General features: G+C 47.1%; 1 protein-coding gene across 1 annotated transcript in view; it reads right to left on the bottom strand.

Moving 5' to 3' along the window:
• The window catches only part of EPHA8 (EPH receptor A8), a 186,031-nt gene that overhangs the window by 61,878 nt on the left and 97,683 nt on the right, over nucleotides 1-26,470 (bottom strand). The window contains 1 exon segment of the mRNA XM_083161770.1: nucleotides 1,262-1,417. Within this exon segment, the coding sequence (XP_083017896.1) occupies nucleotides 1,262-1,417 (156 nt within the window).

Genomic DNA, 26,470 nt, shown 5'->3' with positions numbered 1-26,470 from the left:
GCTGCCTATACTCTGTAACGATTAGAGCAACTAAGTGTCTACCTAAACTTAAACACAAGAACAACATTGTGTACAATCAGCAGATTGATGTGTAACTAGTGAAATAGACATCAGACTGTTAATAAAACACAGCCATCTGTAACCATTGGTGCATACTTAACAGCCGAACACTAATTACGTGTATACCTAACTGTTAATTGCAATTATCTGTGTTGATTAGATTGTGTGTGCTCTATCAGTGACCAAACACGTCCAAGCTCATCTTCAGAGCAGCATGTGGTACAGCTACTGATATTGCCATTATACTATGTCAAATTTATAGTATGCGGTACGGCCACTGAGATGGTAACCAGTCACGTGGATACTAAGCTGTGAATTATACTTAACTACCTGTGCCCATTAGATTGTTTGGGCTCTATCATCAGCCAAACACACGTCTAAGCTCATCTTCAGAGCAGCATGTGGTACAGCTACTGATATAGTCAAGGTACTACATCCAACCCATATTACTAAGTAACTTGGGCGCAGCGCATAACTTAGCGTATACAGCAGCCAGGCCCTTACTGACAGCACAGATCCTTAAACTGTGCACCATAATCACTGATCTGTGCAAATACCCAGATGCTGCAACACACTAAATAGGGAATTTTACCCACACAATTAACCACTGCGGTGTCAAAATTGGTACTACTTACCACAGTACAGATAGGACTCACGCTCATCGTGCGAGCAGTCTCCATATCTATAGGGAATTAACCCCTTTCAATTCTATAATTTGCCTCTAACGAGCCCTAGTCAGCATTCGCCGTAAGGCCCACTAGGCAACACATCATCAATCCAAATTGGTCCAATTGACGTACCAATTTGGAAAAGGGAGAAAAAAACTTCTTTCTGATATTTTTTTCTAACTTCTTTTCAACCATCTCCAGTGCATAGCGTATATAAAACTAAGCTCACTGCCAGCTAAGGAGACGGGTTTAAGTTAACGGCTATCCTAACCGAGAGTTATAGCCCCCTATTTTATAAAAATACCTAATAAAAGCTAAGTTTTATTATATAATTACCATATCACAAGAGTGCCCCAAAAACAGAGTCTTCTTTCTCTCCCCAGTTTTTACTCTATATGATCTATCTGGTATAATGCCAGAATGGGATAAGACTCTAAGACCTGGAATTAAGCCATAGAGGTTTCTAATAACTGCATGTTCCAGTTCCCCACTGAGATTAGCGGACTATGGTGACATGAGCTTGTACTACTTACGGGTGCAGGCGGCAGAAGACTGGTCGGTTGTAGAGCGAAAGTAGTTGGTGTCACAATCACAGATCTGGGCAGCCAGGGTGTCGGAGTGACTGAAGGGGGGGCACTTGGAGCACAGCTGATCCCCCGGGGAGGACTTGTAATATCCAAGATCACAGGCTACAAAACACAAAGAATAAGCTGCAGTGAGATGTTGTCACATACCTGGGGCCTGACCCTGCGGCACGCACCTGGAGGCCTGACCCTGCGGCATGCACCTGGGGCCTGACCCTGCGGCACGAACATGGGGCCTGACCCTGCGGCACACACCTGGGGCCTGACCCTGCGGCACGCACCTGGAGGCCTGACCATGCGGCACGCACCTGGAGGCCTGACTCTGTGGCACGCACCTGGAGGCCTGACCTTGCGCCATGCACATGGAGGCCTGACCCTGCGGCACGCACCTGGGACCTGAGCTTGCGGCACGCACCTAGAGGCCTGACCTTGCGGCACGCACCTGGAGGCCTGACCCTGCAGCATGCACCTGGAGGCCTGACCCTGCGGCACGCACCTGGGGCCTGAGCTTGCGGCACGCACCTGGGGCCTGACCCTGCGTCACGCACCTGGGGCCTAACCCTGCGGCACGCACCTGGGGCCTGAGCTTGCGGCACGCACCTGGGGCCTGACCCTGCGGCACGCACCTGGGGCCTGACCCTGCGGCAAGCACCTGGAGGCCTGACCCTGCGGCAAGCACCTGGAGGCCTGACCCTGCGGCACGCACCTGGAGGCCTGACCCTGCGGCACAGAATTGGATTTGATAGTGTGAATTTGAGCATGTTGCACATATATGCCCGTCTCCCATCTTTAGTGCTCGCTGAGTCTATACGGAAACAGGATATGAGGGGTTCATCCAGATGACTTGTTCATTTTCTGTGTGGAGTACAAAAACGGTAAAGTGCGCCGAGCGGAGCGAGCCATGCAAGGGTACACATTACACTACTGGGGGGTCCATGTCAAACAGACACAAAAACATGAAAAAGTCATGTTGACCTTTTCCTGTGTCATATGGTGACACAGTGGGTGAGGTTAGCAGCTGGGAGGGAGGGACAGGTGACACAGTGGGTAAGACACAGCTGGGAGGGAGGGACTTGTGCCAAAGTGGGTAAGACTAACAGCTGGGAGGGAGGGAAAGGTGACACAGTGGATAAGACTAACAGCTGGGAGGGAGTGACAGGTGACACAGTGGGTGAGACTAACAGCTGAGAGGGAGTGACTGGTGACCCAGTGGGTAAGACTAACGGCAGGGAGGGACTGACAAGTGACACAATGGTTAAGATTAACAGCTGAGAGGAAGTGACTGGTGGCACAATGGGTAAGATTAAAAGCTGAGAGGAAGAGACTGGTGATGCAGTGGGTAAGACTAACAGCTAGGAGGTAGTGACTGGTGACACAGTGGGTAAGACTAACAGCTGGGAAGGAGTGACTGGTGATACAGTGGGTAAGATTAACAGTTAAGAGGGAGTGACTGGTGACCCCGTGGGTAAGACTAACGGCAGGCTGGGACTGACTGGTGATGCAGTGGGAAGGGCTAACATCTGGGAGGGAGTAACTGGTGACGCTAACAGCTGGGAGGGAGTGACAGGTGACACAGTGGGTTAGACTAACATCTGGGAGGGAGGGACTGGTGACGAAGTGGGTAAGATTAAAAGCTGAGAGGGAGTGACTGGTGACATAGTGGTAAGACTAACAGCTGGGAGGGAGGGACTGGTGACACAGTGGGTAGGACTAACAGCTGGGAGGGAGGGACTGGTGACGCAGTGGGTAAGACTCACAGCTGGGAATGAGGGACTGGTGACAAAGTGGGTAAGACTAACAGCTGGGAATGAGGGACTGGTGACACAGTGGGTAAGATGAACCGCTAGGAGGGAGTGACTGGTTATGCAGTTGGTAGGACTAACAGCTGGGAAGGATTGACTCCTGATGCAGTTGGTAGGGCTAACAGCTGGGAGGGAGTGACTGGTGACACAGTGGGTAAGATTAACAGCTGAGAGGGAGTGACTGGTGATGCAGTGGGTAAGACTAACAGCTAGGAAGGAGTGACTGGTGATACAATTGGTAAGATTAACAGCTAAGAGGGAGTGACTGGTGACGCCGTGGGTAAGACTAATGGCAGGGAGGGACTTACTGGTGACGCATTAGGTAGGGCTAACAGCTGGGAGGGAGTGACAGTTGACACAGTGAGTTAGACTAACATCTGGGAGGGAGGGACTGGTGATGAAGTGGGTAAGATTAAAAGCTGAGGGAGTTACTGGTGACATAGTGGTAAGACTAAAAGCTAGGAAGGAGTGACAGGTGACACAGTGTGTAGATTAATAGCTGTGAGGTAGTGACTAGTTATGCAGTTGGTAGGACTAACAGCTGGGAGGGAGTGACTGGTGACGCAGTGGGTAGGATTAACAGCTGGGAGGGAGGGACTGGTGACGCAGTGGGTAAGACTAAACGCTGGGAATGAGGGACTGGTGACACAGTGGGTAAGATTAACTGCTGGGAGGGAGTGACTGGTGACACAGTGGGTAGGATTAACAGCTGGGAGGGAAGGACTGATGACGCAGTGGGTAAGACTAACAGCTGGGAATGAGGGACTGGTGACACAGTGGGTAAGATTAACCGCTGGGAGGGAGAGACTGGTGACGCAGTGAGTAAGACCAGTCATACACTGATCATACACCTGACATAAATACACCTATCACACAGTAATAAAGGTGCGCTACTACTCAGTGAGGACAGAAACCTTACATGGAGCAGAAAATCAACAATTGGTAATACATTTTGTTTATAAATTAGCTTAAAAAATAAGCTAAAATCATGTAATTTTTACAATCGAAAACCTAAAATTTAGATTTAAAATTAGTATTCTGAAATGCAAAAAGATACAGACTGGGTTTTGGTTCGATTTGGATCCACAAAATTCGGGCAGATTCAGATCTCTAGAGAACCAAACCCCAAATCTCTACATTTGCTACATCCTGTGGCAAATGCCATTTGGTAAGTGACCCACACACAATTGCTCACCTCCGCCATAAGTAGGATTCATAGCCCACAATAACCCGGGTTATAACCGGGTTCAAGGGCAGAACTACCGCCGGTGCAGTGCCCTGGGGCCCTAGGGGTGATTGGGGCCCACTGCCCGGCGCTGCCGCCCACCCCCAAAAGTTTCTTTTTTGTAAATGTGCGACACGGGTCCGTCGATGAGAGGAGGAGAGCTGAGAGCAGCGCCGCAGGCCTTGACAGCTGACAACTATCTATTTCCACTGATGGATGATTGGCGAGCGATGCGCCCGGTTGTCTCTGCTCACGTTCCCTCCTCCTACTGAGTATGGTGGGCCAACCCAGGGCTCACTGCTATAGCGCTGAGACAGATGGGTGAAGTTATGATGCCCATAACACACAACACTGGCCAGCCTGCCCTGAGCTGAGTCCCACTCCCAGCAGCAATCATTCAGAAGTACAGCCTGGAACATGTACGACACAAAATAATGCGTCATTTGACAGTATAAGGGCCAAGGTGGAGATGGTCCTGGGGAAGAAAGTTATAACAAATATATATTCTATGCTTTTGTTTTTCTATGCAAGTTGGGGGGGGGGGGGGCACAAATGTGTGTGTGTGTGTGTGTGTGTGCTTGAGTGTGTGTGCGTGTGAATGTGGGTGTTAAAAATAGGGCACAGTGTAAGTGTAAGTATTTCCCATTTGGATGCGGAACTACTGTGACCTTTTAATTTGTATTTTTTTTTTATTTATTAGAACACTTTAATGTCCCTTCAATGTGCCACCAGTCCCCTTTATGTGCCCCTTTTGTGCCACCAGACCTCTCCACATACCCCTTATGTGCCACTTGGCCCCTCCATGTACCCAGGGCAATTATTAGGCGCCTGTGAGCGGGTCGCGGTGGTGGCGGGAGGAGCTAGCAGGCAGAGGCCACACTTGTCAGCACTGTGCGTAGCGTGCTGGGGCGGCAGTTCCCGTGAGAGTGGGAGTCTGCTGCCTTGAACCTGTCTGTCCTGCGCGTGTTTCGGTGATACTTCCGGGAGGGCAGGTGCCGGGCAGGGTGTTGTCTTATATATTTGTCTACATGTGGCATATGTTGGTGGTGTGATTGTAGTTGTGTGGTAGAGCGGACAGGGAGGCACAGATTGGGAGGGAACAGTGAGGCAGGATGGTAGGGAGGGGACAGGGAGGCACAGCGCAGTTGAAAGGGAACAGGGAGGCACAGGGCGGTTCGGAGGGGACAGGGAGGCACAGGGCAGTTCGGAGGGGACAAAGAGGCAGGAGGGTAGGGAGGGGGCAGGGAGGCACAGCCACAGGGAGTGAGATCCTTGTACATCTTACAGAGCTGCCCGTCGTAGGTGATCGCATACCTTAAGTTAAGGTATGCGATGGACGCGACCAACGCGATTTCACGGCTATTTTTAGCCTTTTCCCCGACAATTAAAAAATTGCGTCCATCGAGTGCCTTAAGTTAAGGCATGCGATGCGATGGACGCGATTTTACATAGGGAACAATGTTAAATGGGCCAATGGACCCGATTTTTCATTGTATAGCCACCCTTATGGGTATTTTACATGAGAAATGCCCCCCCCCCCATTGTTAACGCCACCCCACGATGAACGTCAACCCGAAGCGTGGTGAGCGCAGTGAGCCTGCGAGGGGCGGCGGTACGCGTCCTTTGACCTTTTCATACCCCCACTATCCACGTCGGCGTGGAGTTGATTTTATATAGTGTGGCGAGCGCAACGAGCCACCGAGCCTGAAGCGTGGCAAGCGCAGCGCGTCCCGCGAGGGGACACGGAAAACCTGTGAAGTAATACGTGTTCGCTCGCCATGCTTTGGGCTCTGTTTATAAATATCAACTCCATATATATAAAATCAACTCCACGCCTACGTGGATAGTGGGGGTATGAAAAGGTCAGAGGACGGGTACCACCGCCCCTCGCGGGCTCGCTGCGCTTGCCACGCTTCGGATTGGCGTTGAACCTGGGTTGGCGTTAACAATGGGGGGCATTTGACCCATCAGGGTTGGGAAACAATAAAAATTGGGGTCTGGGGGCCATTTAACATTGGGGCCAATGTTAAATCGGGTGTCAGGGATCATTATACATTGATTCCAATTTAAAAATCACGTCCATCACGTTGATCGCATCGCATGCGATTTGGTTGCATGCGATGCGATCGACGCGATTTCGGGTGGTCCCGATAGACACAATTTTTATCGCTTGCGCCGTAACCAACATTTTTCTGAAAGCAGTGGAGGGGGTGGAAACAGTGGATTTGACCATCTGCAGAAATGAGACCTCAATGCCTTATACACCTGCCTGCAGCAGCGCTCCATCTTGGCCCCCAGATTCATACACACACATATATATAACAGTGACACACACACACACAGCCCCTTCCCTGTGTCACACTCACTTTTAGGCTGTGCTGCTGTCTCTGAAGCTGCTGGCTGGCATGGCACTGTATAGCACAGTGCCGTTTAGCCCTGCCCCCTTGTAATGCAGCTGGGCAGGGGGCAAAATATATGTGTGTATTCTGGGAGTGTGTGTGTAAAGCTGGGTGGGGGAGGGGGGGGGGGGGGCGCCCAGCATTATAGACACACTCCCATAATGATTGACACATGTAGCCACATATATAAGAGATGGAGGCACACGGATGTAGTAATCACCAAGATATAGTGTATTAGGGCACAGCAGAATACAGCATGTATCTAGCGCTTTTGGGGAATGCTCCTCGTCATCAGGGAGGTCTATATAGGTATAAGGGTATATAGATGTATATAGACAGGGCCATATTTTCATATGGGCTTAATGGGCACTTGCCCAGGGGCCCCAGGCGTATAAGGGCCCTATGCTGATAGCTGAGGATCCCCTTTTTCCAGGGATACCAGAATTTTGAAAATCGGCCCTGGGGAACTGGAGATATCCAACTTCAAAGCAGCAGTCCACATCCGACCTGTTCATTGCATTTCCCAGTCATATTTCTCAGATTCTCTCTGATGTAGAGTTTTTCTGAGAGTATATTCCAAGAGCTGGGACTCTCCCCTTTCTGTCGACACTAGCGGCTTCTCTCTATCATGCCCAGAACCAGAGATATCAGCCTTCCAGCAGCCGGTCCCTGCTCCAGCTCCAAACGTCTGGTACAGTTTTATATTTTTGTCAATGGATTGCTCTGGCTGCTGATCTCCATACCTCCCAACTGTCCCGCTTATTGCGGGAATGTCCCGGTATTTTGAGACATTCCCACGTCCCTCTGCTGCCGGCAGTGTCCCGCAGTGGGGGGGGGGGGAGTTGGGAGTCCCCCCTGTCATCCGTGAATAGACGCTGTGCACATGCGCACAGCATCTATTCTTGCAGGCAGAGGGGCTGGAGGCTGGACAGCAGCTCGCAGAGCTGCTGGGCATGCCCCCACTGCAGCGAAGAACGGGGCGTGGCCTCACAGCAGCATCGCGTGTATAGGCCATGCCCTTCCCGATGGTATCCGGACTATTTGTCTACAACAAGAAGATAGACAGCCATTAGGTCGACACCATTAGTTTGACAACTCAATAGGTCGACATGCTTTTAGATCGACATACCATTAGATCGACATACCATTAGGTCGACATACCATTAGGTCGACATGCCATTAGGTCGACACTATCATTAGGTCGACAGTCAAAAGGTCGACATGGTTTTTTTCACTGTTTTTTGAGCCGACATGTGCCGACAGGTGGTATTTCATGCCCTACCATCCACTAGGGCGTGGATTTAGATTATAATAGTGTGCCGAGCGCAGCGAGGCACCGTGCCCGAAGCATCACGAGCGAAGCGAGCGATGCGAGGGGCTGCGGTTCACTTCAAACTGTGTCCATGTCGAATGTGTCGACATTTGGGTCAAAAAAACAGTGGGAAAAAAACATGTCAACCTTTTGACTGTCGACCTAGACACTATCGACCTAATGGCAGTGTCGACCTAATGGCATGTCGACCTAATGGTATGTCGACCTAATGGTATGTCGACCTAAAAGCATGTCGACCTATTGAGTTGTCGAACTAATGGTGTCGACCTAATGGCTGTCTATCTTCTTGTTGTAGACAAATGGTCCCGCATCCCTTTCCGATTGGTCATGCTCAAAAATAAATCGTTGTGCACCCTGTCCCTCCCTGCTGTCTCGGAATGTTGGGAGGTATGGATCTCTGATCCCCAAGTCCCCATCACCTCCTGAAAGTTGGGACTCTGGTCTTTATACTATTGAAGGCTAAGAAATCTTTTTCCAGATAATGGCGATATCTACAGTCAAACAAGCTGCCCTTCCACCGGAAAATGAGGAATTTTAAGCCCACTCCATTACCCAACCCTCCTCTGCATATAAAACACCCCCTACCTCCCTGGAAGTCATTTACAAGGGCCCCTTCATTCAGCTCAGTGCCCCCTTCCACACGTTAGTGTTCTCCCTCCCACCACCTGTGCAGTAAAGGAGTAATTAGCAGAAGTTACTGCTCCAGGTCCTACATGCTGAGTGGAAGATAGAGCACCCCCTGCCATCCGTGGGACATCAAAGCTGCTGCTGAGAGCACCCCCAACCCCTAGGAGGGGAGAATGGGTAAGGGCCCCAGTGCATTGCTTTGCCCAGGGGCCCGCACTGCTGTTAAGACGGTCCTGTATATAGAGGTATATAGAGGGGATACAGTACCTCTAGGCTTTTCCCACAGCAGAAGTTTATTACACTCTATGTTACAGTAGTGAAGATGTGGCAGAGACCACAAGGGATGCAGGGAGGACAGAGCAGGAACAATGGCAGCACCACATACATCTCTCTATCTGGGAAATCTCTGTGCATGAGGCTCCTATCATATAACTGACAGCAGACAATTCCCCGGGCCCCAATCACAGCCGGAGAAGATGATTTGAGGGATGATTGTACATGAAGCCGCTTTGCTCCTGAGTGCGACATGTTTCCCTGCCATTAAAGAGAAACGTACCGTTATCATTCCCCCCCCCCCTCTCTCGCTCTCTCTCTCACTCTCCTTCTCTCTCTCACTCTCTCTCACTCTCTCTCTCTCACACAGAGGGGGCATTTAGTGCACAGAAGCAGAGCACGGATCTCACTGACCACCGCCAGCTCCAGCAAACATGTGACAGAGGGGGCATCTAGTGCACAGAAGCAGAGCACGGATCTCACTGACCTGCACCAGCTCCAGCAAACATGTGACATAGGGGGCATCTAGTGCACAGAAGCAAAGCACGGATCTCACCGACCACCACCAGCTCCAGCAAACACGTGACCGAGGGGGCGTCTAGGGCACAGAAGCAAAGCACAGATCTCAGTGACCACTGCCAGCTCCAGCAAACATGTGACAGAGGGGGCATCTAGTGCACAGAAGCAGAGCACGGATCTCACTGACCTGCACCAGCTCCAGCAAACATGTGACAGAGGGGGCATCTAGTGCACAGAAGCAAAGCACAGATCTCACTGACCACCACCAGCTCCAGCAAACACGTGACCGAGGGGGCGTCTAGGGCACAGAAGCAGAGCACGGATCTCTTTGACCACCGCCAGCTCCAGCAAACATGTGACAGAGGGGGCATCTAGGGCACAGAAACAAAGATCAGATCTCACAGATCTGCGCCAGCTCCAGCAAACACGTGACAGAGGGGCATCTAGTGCACAGAAGCAAAGCGCAGATCTCACTTACCTGCACCAGCTCCAGCAAACACTGACAGAGGGGCATCTAGTGCACAGAAGCAAAGCACAGATCTCACTGACCTGCACCAGCTCCAGCAAACATGTGACAGAGGGGGCATCTAGTGCACAGAAGCAAAGCGCGGATCTCACTGACCACCACCAGCTCCAGCAAACACGTGACCGAGGGGGCATCTAGGGCACAGAAGCAGAGCACGTATCTCACTGACCTGCGCCAGCTCCAGCAAACATGTGACAGAGGGGTCATCTAGTGCACAGAAACAAAGATCAGATCTCACTGACCACCGCCAGCAAACATGTGACAGAGGGGGCATCTAGTGCACAGAAGCAAAGCACGGATCTCACTGACCACCTCCAGCTCAGCAAACATGAGACAGAGGGGTCATCTAGTGCACAGAACAAAGCGCGGAACTCACTGACCTGCACCAGCTCCAGCAAACACGTGACAGAGGGGCATCTAGTGCACAGAAGCAGAACGTGGAAATCACTGATCTGCTCCGGCTCCAGCAAATATGCAACAGAGGGGGGCACCTAGTGGAAAGAAGCATATTGTGGTTGTCATTGGCTGACTCAAGCTAACATGCAACAGATGGGGATCTAGTGCACAGAAGCTTTCAAACTCTAACCTCCTCTCTAAAGGCCCCCATACACTATACGATTTGGGCACGATTTCACCCGATTCGGATGAATCGGGCCATGAAATCGGCCCAAATCGCATGGTTTGACAGCCCCCCCGATCCGATGCGCGGTCCCGTGCGCATCGGATCGGAGTCGGGCAGTCGGACCGGCTGCACATAAGATTTCCTAAATCTTATGTGCAGCCTCCGGGCGGGGGACGCCAGAGCCAGGCAGGGGGAGAGCGGGCAGCGTCAGCGGTGACAGACGCTGGGGAGGGCGATGCTGGAGAGCCGGTCTGGGGACACAGGCAGCAGCGGGCGGGGGTGGACGCCGGTGAACGGAGCTGGCCGGGCGCAGCATGACCAGGGACGGGGAGAACGCTGCAAGAAAAAAAAAAAACATTACAAATGAATTGGAAGCCAGTGATTGGCTGAGAGAGCTCTCTCAGCCAATCAGCAATTGGCTGAGAGAGCTCTCAGCCAATCACTGGCTTCCAATTCATTTGTAATGTTTTTTTTTTTTTTTCTTGCAGCGTTCTCCCCGTCCCCGGTCATGCTGCGCCCGGCCAGCTCCGTTCACCGGCGTCCACCCCCGCCCGCTGCTGCCTGTGTCCCCAGCCCGGCTCTCCAGCGCCCCCCCACCGCCCGCTGCCTATTTGACAGCCACAATGCCCGGCTCCCCCCCTGTTGCTCCCCAGTGTCCCTCACCCCGCTCTCCCCCTGCAGCTCCCCGGGAGTTTTATATGATAAATCGCATGGCGATTTATCATATGCACAACTTGGCACATCAAGTGCCTTATCATGATGGAAACCTCCCGGGGAGCTGCCGGGGAAATCGGGTCCGACTTGTCCCTAGGACAAGTCGGGCTAATGTATGGGGGGCCTAAGACTCTCCCAGTGGTCCGACTCCTTTATTCATGAGGAAGGCCACTGCCTTGACCTTGTTTTCACCAGGCTGTGCTCAGTCTCTGATTTTACAACACTCCCTTCCCTCTCTCTGATCATAATCTCATCACCCTCTCGCTCTCCTCCATTACACCAAGCTCACTGACACAGAAATCATGTAAGCCTACTCTAAGGGCAGTATTCAATGTCATAGTTCTCCAGGCATGGAGAGCGTTTTATTTCGCTCTCCATGCACTCTCCGTGTTCCGGAGGGCTCGCTGCCACTCCTGCTCCCTATATTCAATGTGGTTAAGACTCGCCGCCACTCGCGGCGAGTCTTAACCCCTGCAGCGGACGAGCATCCGCGGCAGGGAGCTTTCAGGGAGCCGGGGGACGTAGCAGCCAAGAGAGATTAAAGTCTCCCTGGCTGCTCCAGAGGACTGTGGAGGGGAGGGGGGCTCTCCAGGACCCAGGCTGCACCCCCCTATAGCCAGCGGGGGACCCAGTATTCACTGTACCCATTCGTGCATATTAACGATCGGGTGCAGTGAATATATGAATATCTAATGAGCGTCTCGAGCGCTCCGGCGCCCCCTGCTGGCTGCATTGTGTAAAAAAATTTTTTTTTTAAATTTAAAAAAATATATATTTTTTAAATTAAATATATATTCATGTGCTATAAGCACATGAATAAAAATAACATGCCCCTTCACACAAAAAAAAAAATGATTTTTTGACACCAAAATTAAAAAAAAAAACCTTTTAGTTTAAAAGTTCACATTCCAGCTCCCCATCAAAAGATGGAGAATTGCTACACGGAGAGACACAGAGAAAATCACTTAGAAAGACGGAGAACATTTCACATTGAATAGGGTTGCTCGCTTTTGGAGAGCAAAATGCTCCGTCCAAGGCGAACAAATCACAAATTCTCCACAAAACACGGAGAACTTTTCTCATTGAATACTGCCCTAACCCGCAGAAATACTAATGCTATTAATTTTCCACAACTTTCCACCTCCCTGCAACAACAGCTCTCTGTAATTTCTACATTTACCTCTCCTGACTCTGCTGTTTCCCACCTGTACCAGACTCTTGAAACAGCCCTTCATGAAGTGGCTCCAGCCTCCCATTACACCCCACGTAGGCTTAGATGCCAACTGTGGAACTCCAAGATAACAAGACAACTACAAAATCAATCACGGAAAGTAGAACACCAATGGCATAAATCTTGTAATATTACTGATTTCCTCACATATAAGACTAGCTACCACTCCTACTGCAATGCTTTGGACACGGCCAAACAAACATACTACCAATCTCTCATCTCTTCTCATGCCACCAACTATAAGCGACTTTTTAACTTTTTTAAATTCTCTTCTGTACCCTCCAGCTCCTCCCCCACCGGCTACCATAGTTACATAGTAGGTGAGGCTGAATAAAGACTTGCGTCCATCTAGTTAAACCTATGTTTATAGTAGCTAATCCCTATAGTAGGTGGAAAGTCTGACCATCAGTGCACAAGAACTTGCCTCCTACTTTAAGGACAAGATTGATAACATACCAGATGAAATGGTATGCTCTTCCACAACCTCTAACCCTCTTTCTTCCCCACCTGAACCCTCTGGCACTTTCTCTTCATTTGAGCTTACAAACGAAAATGAAGTATCCGCACTCTTCTTATCCTCCGACTCCACTACCTCTCCCCTCGATCCTATACCCGCACAAGTCATTAAAACTCTGTCGTCTCCTATGCTTGTCCCAACCTTAACTAAAATCTGCAATCTCTCTCTTGCTACTGGTACTTTTCCTTCTCTGCTCAAACATGCAGTGACTACTCCCATTCTGAAAAAACACAATTCTGACCCTAACTCTCTCTCTAACTATTGTCCTATCTCTCAGCTCACATGCCTCTCCAAGCTACTCTCGAGACTTGTCTCCTCTCGCCTCACACACTTTCTTAACTCTCACACCCTATAAGACCCGCTTCAGTCAGGCTTTCGCTCCCAACACTCCACTGAGACAGTACTGACTAAAGTGGTGAATGATCTGGCAACTGCTAAGTCTAAAGGCCATTACTCACTACTTATTCTTCTAGATCTTTCTGCTGCGTTTGACACTGTGGATCACACTCTTCTCCTACAAACACTACACTCCCTAGGTCTTAATGATACAGCCCTTTCTTACCTATCTGATCGCTCTTTCAGTGTTTGCTTCTCTGACTCTACTTGCTCTTCATTACCTCTGTCAGTCAGAGTTCCGCAAGGCTCAGTCTTAGGTCCTTTGCTGTTCTCAATCTATACCTCATCTCTTGGCAAACTCATCAGCTCTTTTGGATTTCAGTATCATTTATATGCGGATACTCAAATGTATCAACATTATTGTTGTCACCATTGGTTTTGGGCCGAGTCTCTGAATGTCTCTCTGCCATCCATATCTTCTCACCCCCTCAAACTGAATATTTCCAAAATGGAATTACTTATATTCACACCAGCCAAGAACAGTTACCATCTTCAGATCTCCATCACTGTTGACAACTGCTGCTAGGCTGATCTTCCTTGCTCATCGTCTGCTGATCCGCTCTACCAGTCCCTCCATTGGTTACCTGTGTTTTACCGTATTCAATATAAAACACTTCTACTAGCATATAAAGCTATTAACCATACTGCACCAGCTAATATCTCTACTTATCACAAAATATCTCCCATCTCGACCACTCCGCTCTGCACAAGATTTGCGTCTCTCTTCTACACGGAAAGGTTTTTTTGTTCCTCAGTGAGAAAAACAAAATAGCAATCTAGCAAATATGATACCTTTTAATGGCTAACAAAAATAAATGTTGTTAAAATGCAAGCTTTCGAGACTACTTAGGTCTCTTCCTCAGGCATGGTATAACAAGGTGTGTGAAGAACCACATATATATACACAGCAGAGTAGGAACAAGATGTGATAGATGGACATTCTTAAGATCAAAACAAAACAAAATAACAGAATGAGCTTGTAAATTGAGTCCTTAATTAGTTTGTAGATAAGTAGTGTGAAAGTTTTATTGTCTCTAAGTTGATGACAGACCAGAGTTAGAGCTCCGATGCCCTCACTCTCTCTGGCCAACACACAACAGGACTATAAGATCCCAGGGACATTCACATGTTCTACTACCAATGTAGTGTACCTGATTCTGTGCACCAAATGTCCTATTGGGGGTCTGTATATTGGAGAAACAGGACAAAAACTTAAGGCAAGGATGAGGTCCCATCGCCACACAATAAAGGAAAAAAAGACACACTTTCCTGTGGCCAAACATTTCTGCAGCCCAGGACACAATCAGGATCATATGAAAGTGATTATGGAGACCTGGGAATACAAATTAATGACAACGTTTGACACCCTTAACACAGGACTGAATCTATCCGAGGGATTTATGGCCCACTACAACATCTGAGGAATCTGGCCCAGAGAGAGTGAGGGCATCGGAGCTCTAACTCTGGTCTGTCATCAACTTAGAGACAATAAAACTTTCACACTACTTATCTACAAACTAATTAAGGACTCAATTTACAAACTCATTCTGTTATTTTGTTTTGTTTTGATCTTAAGAATGTCCATCTATCACATCTTGTTCCTACTCTGCTGTGTATATATATGTGGTTCTTCACACACCTTGTTATACCATGCCTGAGGAAGAGACCTAAGTAGTCTCGAAAGCTTGCATTTTAACAACATTTATTTTTGTTAGCCATTAAAAGGTATCATATTTGCTAGATTGCTATTTTGTTTTTCTCACTGAGGAACAATAAAACTTTTCTTATCAACTGGCTAACACGGTACCAAACTTTTTTCTTCTACACGGATCACTAGCTCCCATTCACTATTACAGGACTTTCATTGGGCTGCTCCCATCCTATGGAATGCCCTTCCACGCACAATAAGACTCTCCACTAGCCTCCAAACTTTCAAGCGTTCCTTGAAAACTCACCTCTTCAGGCAAGCCTATCATATTTATATACCGCACACATAACCCTCTGAGGCACTTATGTATTATATAGCTTCCCTTTTGGACTTGTAACTTGTTGGGACTGCTATGCTATTACTGATGCCTGTCCTTGTGTTTCCCTCCTATGTCCCTATAGATTGTAAGTTTGCAGCAGGGCACTCCTACCTCCAAGTCTGTCTGTTGTAACGGAATCTGCTGCACTATATAAGACGCTGTAATAAAATCTGCTGCGCTATATAAGACTCTGCAACGGAATCTGCTGCGTTATATAAGACACTGTAACGGAATCTGCTGAGCTATATAAGACACTGTAACGGAATCTGCTGCGCTATATAACAAGCTGTAACGGAATCTGCTGCACTATATAAGACACTGTAACGGAATCTGCTGTGCTATATAAGACGCTGTAATGGAATCTGTTGCGCTATATAAGACGCTGTAATGGAATCTGCTGCGTTATATAAAACGTTGTAACGGAAACTGCTGCGCTGCATAAGACGCTGTAACGGAATCTGCTGCGCTATATAAGACACTGTAACGGAATCTGCCGCTATATAAGACACTGTAACGGAATCTGCTGCACTATATAAGACACTGTAAACGGAATCTGCTGCGCTAAATAACAAACTGTAACGGAATCTGCTGCACTATATAAGACACTTAACGGAATCTGCTGCGCTATATAACAAACTGTAACGGAATCTGCTGCACTATATAAGACACTGTAACGGAATCTGCTGCGCTATATAAGACACTGTAACGGAATCTGCTGCGCTATATAACAAACTGTAACGGAATCTGCTGCACTATATAAGACACTGTAACGGAATCTGCTGCGCTATGTAAGACACTGTAACGGAATCTGCTGCGCTATATAAGACGCTGTAATGGAATCTGCTGCGTTATATAAGACGCTGTAAAGGAATCTGCTGCGCTATATAAGACGCTGTAACGGAATTTGCTGCACTATATAAGACACTGTAAACGGAATCTGCTGCGCTATATAACAAACTGTAACGGAATCTGCTGCACTATGTAAGACACTGTAACGGAATCTGCTGCGCTATATAAGACACTGTAACGGAATCTGCTGCACTATATAAGACACTGTAACGGAATCTGCTGCACTATATAAGACACTAACGGAAACTGCTGCGCTATATAAGACACTGTAATGGAATCTGCTGCGCTATAGAAGACACTGTAACGGAATCTGTTGCGCTACATAAGACACTGTAACGGAATCTGTTGCGCTATATAAGGCGCTGTAAAGGAATCTGCTGCGCTATATAGAACACTGTAACAGAATCTGATGCGCTATATAAGACACTAACGGAATCTACTGCGCTACATAAGAAACTGTAAGGGAATCTGCCGCTATATATGACACTGTAACGGAATCTGCCACTATATATAACACTGTAACAGAATCTGCCGCTATATATGACACTGTAACGGAATCTGCTGCACTATATAAGACATTGTAACAGAATCTGCTGCTCTATATAAGACACTAACGGAATCTACTGCGCTATATAAGACACTGTAACGGAATCTGCTGCACTATATAAGACACTGTAACGGAATCTGCTGCGCTATATATATGACACTGTAACGGAATCTGCTGCGCTATATAAGACACTGTAACGGAATCTGCTGCGCTATATAAGACACTAACAGAATTTGCTGCACTATATAAGACACTGTAACGGAATCTGCTGCGCTATATAAGACACTGTAACGGAATCTGCTGCGCTATATAAGACACTGTAACGGAATCTGCTGCGCTATATAAGACACTAACAGAATTTGCTGCACTATATAAGACACTGTAACGGAATCTGCTGCACTATATAAGACACTGTAACGGAATCTGATGCGCTATATAAGACTCTGTAACGGAATCTGCTGCGCTATATATGACACTGTAACGGAATCTGCTGCGTTATATAAGACACTGTAACAGAATCTGCTGCGCTATATAAGACACTGTAACAGAATTTGCTGCACTATATAAGACACTGTAACGGAATCTGCTGCACTATATGAGACACTGTAATGGGATCTGCTGTGCTATATGAGACACTGTAACAGAATCTGCTGCGCTATATAAGACTCTGTAACAGAATCTGCTGCACTATATAACACACTAACGGAATCTGCTGTGCTATATAAGACTGTAACGGAATCTGCTGTGCTATATAAGACGCTGTAACGGAATCTGCTGCACTATATAAGACACTGTAACGGAACCTGCTACGCTATATAAGACACTGTAACAGAATCTGCTGCGCTATATAAGACACTGTAACGGAATCTGCTGCGCTATATAAGCCTTTGTAACGGAATCTGCTGCTCCATATAAGACAGTGTAACGACATCTGCTGCGCTATATAAGACATTGTAACGGAATCTGCTGCTCTATATAAGACACTAACGGAATCTACTGCGCTGTATAAGACACTGTAACGGAATCTGCTGCACTATATAAGACACTGTAACGGAATCTGCTGCGCTATATATATGACACTGTAACGGAATCTGCTGCGCTATATAAGACACTGTAACGGAATCTGCTGCGCTATATAAGCCTCTGTAACGGAATCTGCTGCGCTATATATGACACTGTAACAGTATCTGCTGCACTATATAAGACACTGTAACAGAATTTGCTGCGCTATATAAGACACTGTAACGGAACCTGCTACGCTATATAAGACACTGTAACAGAATCTGCTGCGCTATATAAGACACTGTAACGGAATCTGCTGCGCTATATAAGCCTCTGTAACGGAATCTGCTGCTCCATATAAGACAGTGTAACGAAATCTGCTGCGCTTTATAAGACGCTGTAACGGAATCAGCTGCGCTGTATAAGACGCTGTAACGGAATCTGTTGCGCTATATAAGACACTGTAACTGAATCTGCTGCACTATATAAGACACTGTAACGGAATCTGCTGCACTATATAAGACACTGTAACGGAAACTGCTGCGCTATATAAGACACTGTAACGGAATCTGCTGCGCTATATAAGAGACTGTAACGGAATCTGCTGCGCTATATAAGACACAGTAACGGAATCTGCTGCGCTATATAAGACGCTGTAACGGAATCTGCTGCGCTATATAAGACACTGTAACGGAATCTGCTGTGCTATATGAGATGCTGTAACGGAATCTGCTGCGCTATATAAGACACTGTAAAGGAATCTGCTGCGCTATATAAGACACTGTAATGGAATCTGCTGCGCTTTATAAGACACTGTAACGGAATCTGCTGCGCTATATAAGACACTGTAACGGAATCTGCTGCACTATATAACACACTGTAACGGAATCTGATGCGCTATATAAGACTCTGTAACGGAATCTGCTGCGCTATATAAGACACTGTAATGGAATCTGCTGCGCTATATGAGATGCTGTAACGGAATCTGCTGCGCTATATAAGACACTGTAAAGGAATCTGCTGCGCTATATAAGACACTGTAATGGAATCTGCTGCGCTTTATAAGACACTGTAACGGAATCTGCTGCGCTATATAAGACACTGTAACGGAATCTGCTGCACTATATAACACACTGTAACGGAATCTGATGCGCTATATAAGACTCTGTAACGGAATCTGCTGCGCTATATAAGACACTGTAACGGAATCTGCTGCACTATATATGACACTGTAACGGAATCTGATGCGCTATATAAGACTCTGTAACGGAATCTGCTGCGCTACAGTATATATGACACTGTAACGGAATCTGCTGCGTTATATAAGACACTGTAACGGAATCTGCTGCGCTATATAAGACACTGTAACAGAATTTGCTGCACTATATAAGACACTGTAACGGAATCTGCTGCGCTATATAAGACACTGTAACAGAATTTGCTGCACTATATAAGACACTGTAACAGAATCTGCTGCGCTATATGAGACACTGTAACGGGATCTGCTGTGCTATATGAGACTGTAACGGAATCTGCTGCGCTATATAAGACACTGTAACGGACTCTGCTGCGCTATATAAGACACTGTAACGGATTCTGCTGCGCTATATAATACACTGTAACGGAATCTGCTGCGCTATATAAGACACTGTAACGGAATCTGCTGCACTATATAAGACACTGTAACGGAATCTGATGCGCTATATAAGACTCTGTAACGGAATCTGCTGCGCTACAGTATATATGACACTGTAACGGAATCTGCTGCGTTATATAAGACACTGTAACGGAATCTGCTGCGCTATATAAGACACTGTAACAGAATTTGCTGCACTATATAAGACACTGTAACGGAATCTGCTGCGCTTTATAAGACGCTGTAACAGAATCTGCTGCGCTATATAGGACACTGTAACGGAATCTGCTGCGCTATATGAGACACTGTAACGGAATCTGCTGCGCTATATAAGACACTGTAACGGAATCTGCTGCACTATATAAGACACTGTAACGGACTCTGCTGCGCTATATAAGACACTGTAACGGATTCTGCTGCGCTATATAATACACTGTAACGGAATCTGCTGCGCTATATAAGACACTGTAACGGAATCTGCTGCGCTATATAAGACGCTGTAACGGAATCTGTTGCACTATATAAGACACTGTATCGGAACCTGCTACGCTATATAAGACACTGTAACGGAATCTGCTGCACTATATAAGACGCTGTAACGGAATCTGTTGCACTATATAAGACACTGTAACGGAATCTGCTGCGCTATATAAGACACTGTAACGGAATCTGCTGCACTATATAAGACGCTGTAACGGAATCTGTTGCACTATATAAGACACTATCGGAACCTGCTACGCTATATAAGACACTGTAACGGAATCTGCTGCGCTATATAAGACGCTGTAATGGAATCTGCTGCGCTATATAAGACACTGTAACGGAATCTGCTGCGCTATATAAGCCTCTGTAACAGAATCTGCTGCTCCATATAAGACAGTGTAACGGAATCTGCTGCGCTATATAAGACGCTGTAACGGAATCTGCTGCGCTATATAAGACGCTGTAATGGAACATGCTGCGCTATATAAGACACTGTAACGGAATCAGCTGCGCTGTATAAGACACTGTAACGGAATCTGCTGCGCTATATAAGACGCTGTAACGGAATCTGCTGCACTACATAAGACACTGTAACGGAATCAGCTGCGCTGTATAAGACACTGTAACGGAATCTTCTGCGCTATATAAGACACTGTAACGGAATCTGCTGCACTATATAAGACACTGTAATGGAATCTGCTGCGCTATATAAGACACTGTAACGGAATCTGCTGCGCTATATAAGACGCTTTAACGGAATCTGCTGCGCTATATAAGACGCTGTAACAGAATCTGCTGCGCTATATAAGACACTGTAACGGAATCTGCTGCGCTATATAAGACGCTGTATCGGAATCTGCTGCGCTATATAAGACACTGTAACGGCATCTGCTGCGCTATATAAGACACTGTAACGGAATCTGCTGCACTATATAAGACACTGTAACGGACTCTGCTGCGCTATATAAGACACTGTAACGGATTCTGCTGCGCTATATAATACACTGTAACGGAATCTGCTGCGCTATATAAGACACTGTAACGGAATCTGCTGCGCTATATAAGACGCTGTAACGGAATCTGTTGCACTATATAAGACACTGTATCGGAACCTGCTACGCTATATAAGACACTGTAACGGAATCTGCTGCACTATATAAGACGCTGTAACGGAATCTGTTGCACTATATAAGACACTGTAACGGAATCTGCTGCGCTATATAAGACACTGTAACGGAATCTGCTGCACTATATAAGACGCTGTAACGGAATCTGTTGCACTATATAAGACACTATCGGAACCTGCTACGCTATATAAGACACTGTAACGGAATCTGCTGCGCTATATAAGACGCTGTAATGGAATCTGCTGCGCTATATAAGACACTGTAACGGAATCTGCTGCGCTATATAAGCCTCTGTAACAGAATCTGCTGCTCCATATAAGACAGTGTAACGGAATCTGCTGCGCTATATAAGACGCTGTAACGGAATCTGCTGCGCTATATAAGACGCTGTAATGGAACATGCTGCGCTATATAAGACACTGTAACGGAATCAGCTGCGCTGTATAAGACACTGTAACGGAATCTGCTGCGCTATATAAGACGCTGTAACGGAATCTGCTGCACTACATAAGACACTGTAACGGAATCAGCTGCGCTGTATAAGACACTGTAACGGAATCTTCTGCGCTATATAAGACACTGTAACGGAATCTGCTGCACTATATAAGACACTGTAATGGAATCTGCTGCGCTATATAAGACACTGTAACGGAATCTGCTGCGCTATATAAGACGCTTTAACGGAATCTGCTGCGCTATATAAGACGCTGTAACAGAATCTGCTGCGCTATATAAGACACTGTAACGGAATCTGCTGCGCTATATAAGACGCTGTATCGGAATCTGCTGCGCTATATAAGACACTGTAACGGCATCTGCTGCGCTATATAAGACACTGTAACGGCATCTGCTGCGCTATATAAGACACTGTAACGGAATCTGCTGCGCCATATAAAACACTGTAATGGAATCTGCTGCGCTATATAAGACCCTGTAACGGAATCTGCGGCGCTATATAAGACACTGTAACGGAATCTGCTGCGCTATATAAGACACTGTAATGGAATCTGCTGCGCTATATAAGACACTGTAACGGAATCTGCTGCGCTATATAAGACACTGTAACGGAATCTGCTGCACTATATAAGACCCTGTAACGGAATCTGCTGCGCTATATAAGACACTGTAACGGAATCTGCTGCGCTATATAAGACACTGTAATGGAATCTGCTGCGCTATATAAGACCCTGTAACGGAATCTGCGGCACTATATAAGACACTGTAACGGAATCTGCAGCGCTATATAAGACACTGTAATGGAATCTGCTGCGCTATATAAGACACTGTAACGGAATCTGCGGCACTATATAAGACCCTGTAACGGAATCTGCGGCGCTATATAAGACACTGTAACGGAATCTGCTGTGCTATATAAGACACTGTAATGGAATCTGCGGCACTATATAAGACCCTGTAACGGAATCTGCGGCGCTATATAAGACACTGTAATGGAATCTGCTGCGCTATATAAGACACTGTAATGAAATCTGCTGCGCTATATAAGACACTGTAATGGAATCTGCTGCGCTATATAAGACACTGTAACGGAATCTGCTGCGCTACGGGCTACTGCCAGGTGACGGAGCGAGGGCCACACCAACTCCAGTGTTAGATTGGGGATAAGGCTAAGAATGGACCATGGTGCTGGGCCTTAGCTGTATCCACAAAGTGTTATCACCGAGCAGTAAGATGTGCTGGATGAAGGCTGTTCCCATCAGACATTTCCTGTATCAGGACCATGTGGTGTAATAAGACATGATACACCTGAGCTCCCCCCTCCGTGGTTCAATGCAGGCAGAAGGAAAGGGAACCATCATATATAGAGACACGCTCGCCACCTCAGAGTCTGCACACATTCATCAGGTCTCATATAGGAGGTTCCGAGCTGCCAGAGAATCCGGTAAAGGAGAGATAATGACATACACCGCTGCTACATCCCAACCTAAGACTTTATCTCCCTCGTCCAAGCCCACATAAATCTAACATTCCTGCACATCTTACAGCCCTTCCAGTCACACCATGACCTGATTTAACACGGCCCCGCAGCACAGTTTTCATTAAAAGTGGTCTTATTTACAAAATGATGCAAATAGGATGCACAGGCAGCTTCTGCTGAGTAAGATGATATATACTCTGTATGCACCCACATTACTTCCTCCTTACTAAATGTTGTACTGTATCTGCATACAGTATATAAGGTTTCATTTCTATTGCAGATGCAGGAGAGCTCGCACACAGAATATAGGCAGCTGCATATCATTTTCCTCAGCAGAAGCTGCTGGTGCTTCCCATTTACAAGATTTTGTAAATACTACAGGTCCAGACACGTTGGTAATAAAAAGAGGTGCCTGGCAGAGTCAGGGTATGGGCCAGTTTGGTAATCACTAGAGTCAGCTGGGCAAAGTCAGGGCCTGGGAACATGGGTAATTACTAGAGGCAGCCGGGCAGAATCAGGGTCTGGGCCAGATCATTAATCACTAGAGACAGGGTCTGGGCACATCGGTAATTACTAGAGGCAGCAAGGCAGAGTCAGGGTCTGGGCACATCACTAATCACTAGAGGCAGCCGGGCAGAGACAGGGTCTGAGCCAGATCAGTAATCACTAGAGGCAGCCAGGCAGAGTCAGGGTCTGGGCACATCAGTAATCACTAGAGACAGCCGGGCAGAGTCAGGGTCTGAGCCAGATCAGTAATCACTAGAGGCAGCCAGGCAGAGTCAGGGTCAGGGCACATCAGTAATCACTAGAGACAGCCGGGCAGAGTCAGGGTCTGAGCCAGATCAGTAATCACTAGAGACAGCCGGGCAGAGTCAGGGTCTGAGCCAGATCAGTAATCACTAGAGGCAGCCAGGCAGAGTCAGGGTCAGGGCACATCACTAATCACTAGAGACAGCTGGGCAGAGTCGGGGTCTTGGCACATCAGTAATCACTAGAGACAGCCGGGCAGAGTCAGGGTCTGGGCACATCAGTAATCACTAGAGACAGCCGGGCAGAGTCAGGGTCTGAGCCAGATCAGTAATCACTAGAGGCAGCCAGGCAGAGTCAGGGTCAGGGCACATCAGTAATCACTAGAGACAGCCGGGCAGAGTCAGGGTCTGAGCCAGATCAGTAATCACTAGACCAGCCGGGCAGAGTCAGGGTCTGGGCACATCACTAATCACTAGAGACAGCTGGGCAGAGTCGGGGTCTGGGCACATCAGTAATCACTAGAGACAGCCGGGCAGAGTCAGGGTCTGGGCACATCACTAATCACTAGAGGCAGCCGGGTAGTCAGGGTCTGGGCCAGATCAGTAATCACTAGAGGCAGCCGGGCAGAGTCAGGGTCTGGGCACATCACTAATCACTAGAGGCAGCCGGGCAGAGTCAGGGAACGGAATGGAATCAGCAATGGAAGAACCACTTGGTGCTCTCAGGTATTCCATTTTGGCACTGCTGGCACCTATAGTGATGCCGATTACCAGCCTGGCATTATAGTCTTGCCTTCTGTGTATTATTGCTTGGTGCTCACATCTTTCTCTTTACACCAGAGCCATTATAACAGAGGAGGGGCCGGTGAGCAGACTGCGGTTGAGCCCCCTCCTCACCATGGTTCCAAAGATTCTGACATGCGCAGGTCTCCAGAAACATGGCCCCCTCTATGTTCCAGAGACTCATATTACTATTGAGCATGCATGGTGGCTATTTTGGCAGTGATTTATTGGTCACACTTTCCCTACAGATTCCACATCAGGTGGGACATATACAGATGTACTGTGGGATATATACAGATGTACTGTGGGATATACAGATGTACTGTGGGATATATACAGATGTACTGTGGGATATATACAGATGTACTGTGGGATATATACAGATGTACTGTGGGATATACAGATGTACTGTGGGATATATACAGATGTACTGTGGGATATATACAGATGTACTGTGGGATATATACAGATGTACTGTGGGATATATACAGATGTACTGTTGGATATATACAGATGTACTGTGGGATATATACAGATGTACTGTGGGATATATACAGATGTACTGTGGGATATATACAGATGTACTGTGGGATATATACAGATGTACTGTGGGATATATACAGATGTACTGTGTGATATATTCAGGTGTACTGTGGGATATATACAGATGTACTGTGGGATATATACAGATGTACTGTGGGATACATACAGATGTACTGTGGGATACATACAGATGTACTGTGGGATACATACAGATGTACTGTGGGATACATACAGATGTACTGTGGGATACATACAGATGTACTGTGGGATACATACAGATGTACTGTGGGATACATACAGATGTACTGTGGGATACATACAGATGTACTGTGGGATACATACAGATGTACTGTGGGATACATACAGATGTACTGTGGGATACATACAGATGTACTGTGGGATACATACAGATGTACTGTGGGATACATGCAGATGTACTGTGGGATACATGCAGATGTACTGTGGGATACATGCAGATGTACTGTGGGATACATGCAGATGTACTGTGGGATACATGCAGATGTACTGTGGGATACATGCAGATGTACTGTGGGATACATGCAGATGTACTGTGGGATACATACAGATGTACTGTGGGATACATGCAGATGTACTGTGGGATACATGCAGATGTACTGTGGGATATATACAGATGTACTGTGTGATATATACAGATGTACTGTGGGATATATACAGATGTACTGTGGGATATATACAGATGTACTGTGTGATATATACAGATGTACTGTGGGATATATACAGATGTACTGTGGGATATATACAGATGTACTGTGGGATATATACAGATGTACTGTGGGATATATACAGATGTACTACACATACATTTTTGAAGCTACAAATCTCTTCAGATTTCCCTTGAACTCTCCGAGATTTCTGATCTGACCCTGGGCTATTTTTTTCACTCTATTCACTTCAGATATATCTGATCAATTTAAACCCCTGAAAGCTTCAGATCACATTGCTCTTTGGTGCAGCACCAAGGATTTTTTCATCAGATGATCTCAAGCACACATCTGATCTGAGGAAGCTCAGATTTGGCTTTTTTTCATCAGATCGGTCTGTCAGATCCATCTGAATCTGATGAAAACAAAAGTGTTCAGAGAGTGATCAGATATTCTGTATCCTCCCACTAACAGCACTGTAGTAATAGAGCCCCTGCACAGCCATTCGCAGATATAGGGGGGGATGCTCTAACATCCGCACCCCCTTACCGCCGCCCATCGCCGGCTACCGCAGACCTAATTATCGTATATGCTGTAGCATATGCGATA

The sequence above is a fragment of the Crinia signifera genome, chromosome 19 (assembly GCF_055691185.1).
Source record: "Crinia signifera chromosome 19, ASM5569118v1, whole genome shotgun sequence".
Classification (NCBI taxonomy): Eukaryota; Metazoa; Chordata; class Amphibia; order Anura; family Myobatrachidae; genus Crinia; species Crinia signifera.
This window is presented reverse-complemented; position numbering and strand designations above follow the sequence as displayed.